Here is a 2,197-nt window from a genome sequence, read left to right as displayed (position 1 = left end):
TTATTTAATGACTTTTCTCAAAGCACACAAAACTTCTTTGTTCCTTAAGCTGTAAATAAAGGGATTTAGCAGAGGAATCACAACTGTGTAGAACAGAGAATATATTTTATCCTTTTGTTTACCTGATCCTGACCCAGGACTCACATACATGAAGAGGAGGGTACCATAGAACAAAGAGACAGAGAGCAGGTGAGCACTGCAGGTGAAGAAAGCTTTCCTTCTGCCCCTCTCAGACTTCATGTTCAGGACAGCAAATAGGACACGGGCATAAGAGACTATGATAGTCATAGAGGTACTGATTTGGATGGAAGAAGCAAAAATATAAAGAAGAAATGAATTAAGAGATGCATCTGTGCAAGATATTGTATAGAGTGGCAAGATTTCACAGTAGAAATGATCAATAACGTTAGTCCTACAGAATGTTAATCTGAATAATAGTGCCACATGAACTATAGGATTTAGAACACCAATTATATATGATAAACTGATTAACACAGTGCAGAGTCTTTTGGACATCACCACTAGATAGAGCAGAGGATTGCATATGGCTACATAACGGTCATAGGCCATCACTACCAGGAGGAAAATTTCCGTAGTTGCACTGAAACAAAAAAAATAAAATTGGGCAAAACACTCACCCATGGATATCATGTCATTCTTATTTAAAAATTTCATAAGCATCTTTGGTGTCACAGTGGATGAAGTACAGGCATCAGCAAAGGCTAAATTTCCAAGGAAATAGTACATGGGAGTGTGAAGATGAGGATCCTTCCAGATGAGAAAGATCAAGCCAAGGTTGCCCACCATGGTGGTGATGTAGATGAGGAAGAACACCAGGAACAGGGGGACTTGCAGCTCTGGACGATCTGTTATTCCTCTGAGAACAAACTTGGTCAGCAGGGTGCTGTTTCCTTCCATCACACCCCCTCAGAGAGATGAGACAACGAAAATATAACCAAGACTCAATGAGAAAAATATCAGATAATAGTCCACTTTCACAAGTGTCAGATGCTCCTTAACAAATAAGAAAGAAAAAAGTGAACTGTCTCTGCTTTCAAAGCTTTCCTGAAATAGGAAACAATTTATGAACAATTTGATATATATTTTATAACATGCAATTATCTGAAAAGTAATTGAGATCATAGACATCAATTCAAATGACCTTATATTTTAATATATATTTAGATTATGTTTAACTTTAATACAGTTATAATATTTCAATATATATTTAGATTATGTTTAACTTTAATACATTTATAATGTATATTTTGTATAAAATTTAGAATGGCAAAAGGGAAATAGACTATATACTAAATTATTTTTAAAACAAGTCCAAGCTGAAAAAGTCTCTTTGATTAATGTATTGCTTTACATAATGACATTTTTATTCTCATTTAAAATGGAGTTTGGATGTGCTGATACTCTCTAGTTCTCTCTCCTCCCCTGATGTGTCCCTGCATCTTCTCAAAAGATATCATCCTATTTTCAGGTCATATATATCGTTCAAATATTCTGATATGGGAGGAAAAGGGACTTACTTTAGGTATTAGTTATGCTGACAGATCTTTCCTTCTAAATTATAAACAGGTCAGGTAATAAGTTGGCAACTTAAAATATGTCTGCTCTTTCTATCCTATTCAATTATGTTACCTGATTATACATATGTTAAAACAAACACAATTTTTGAATAAATCTTTTTCTTGTTTTTTTTTCAACAAAAAAGCATATCAAGTAACATGAATTCAATTCTTTAGGGATTAAACACACCTGAAATAAAATATTATAATTTTTGTTTGTTACAAAGAACTGAATACTCATGTTGATTCATAATGTAATACATTCATTTTAAAATAGACCACATACACAGAGATGTATATAACTTCTTTACATATTATTGATATATTTAAGAAAAATAATTTAAGCATGCCAATGTGGAAAATTGTGCAGTGAATTAAGAAAAATTTTAGTATTACCGTTGTACATATTTTTAAAGAGATTTTAACAATTCCACAGTGTTTCCTACGCTTCTAGTAGCTTGAGGGAAATTTGAAATTAAAGGTGCTGTTGAATATCATGGAGTTCATGGCCACGGAATGAATGGCCAATGTCTCCATTGTCTGTGTTCTGCATAAGTTATAAAACTATGTTTATATAAAGAGTCAATTAGGCAAAACTTGCTTTTGTTATAACTAATTTA

General features: G+C 32.8%; 1 protein-coding gene across 1 annotated transcript; it reads right to left on the bottom strand.

Moving 5' to 3' along the window:
- Nucleotides 1-918, bottom strand: LOC127666012 (olfactory receptor 5AC2-like). Its single transcript, XM_052158692.1, has one exon. It carries the CDS (start codon nucleotides 916-918, stop codon nucleotides 1-3), a length of 918 nt encoding a protein of 305 aa, XP_052014652.1.
- Between the last annotated feature and the right edge of the window lie 1,279 nt (nucleotides 919-2,197).

Source organism: Apodemus sylvaticus, chromosome 15, assembly GCF_947179515.1.
Source record: "Apodemus sylvaticus chromosome 15, mApoSyl1.1, whole genome shotgun sequence".
Lineage (NCBI taxonomy): Eukaryota > Metazoa > Chordata > Mammalia > Rodentia > Muridae > Apodemus > Apodemus sylvaticus.
Note: the sequence above shows the minus strand (reverse complement) of the source record. Positions and strands in the feature narration are given on the sequence as shown.

Excerpts from the sequence above, each read along its gene's own strand:
- LOC127666012 (XM_052158692.1), bottom strand. The coding sequence starts at position 918 with ATGGAAGGAAACAGCACCCTGCTGACCAAGTTTGTTCTCAGAGGAATA.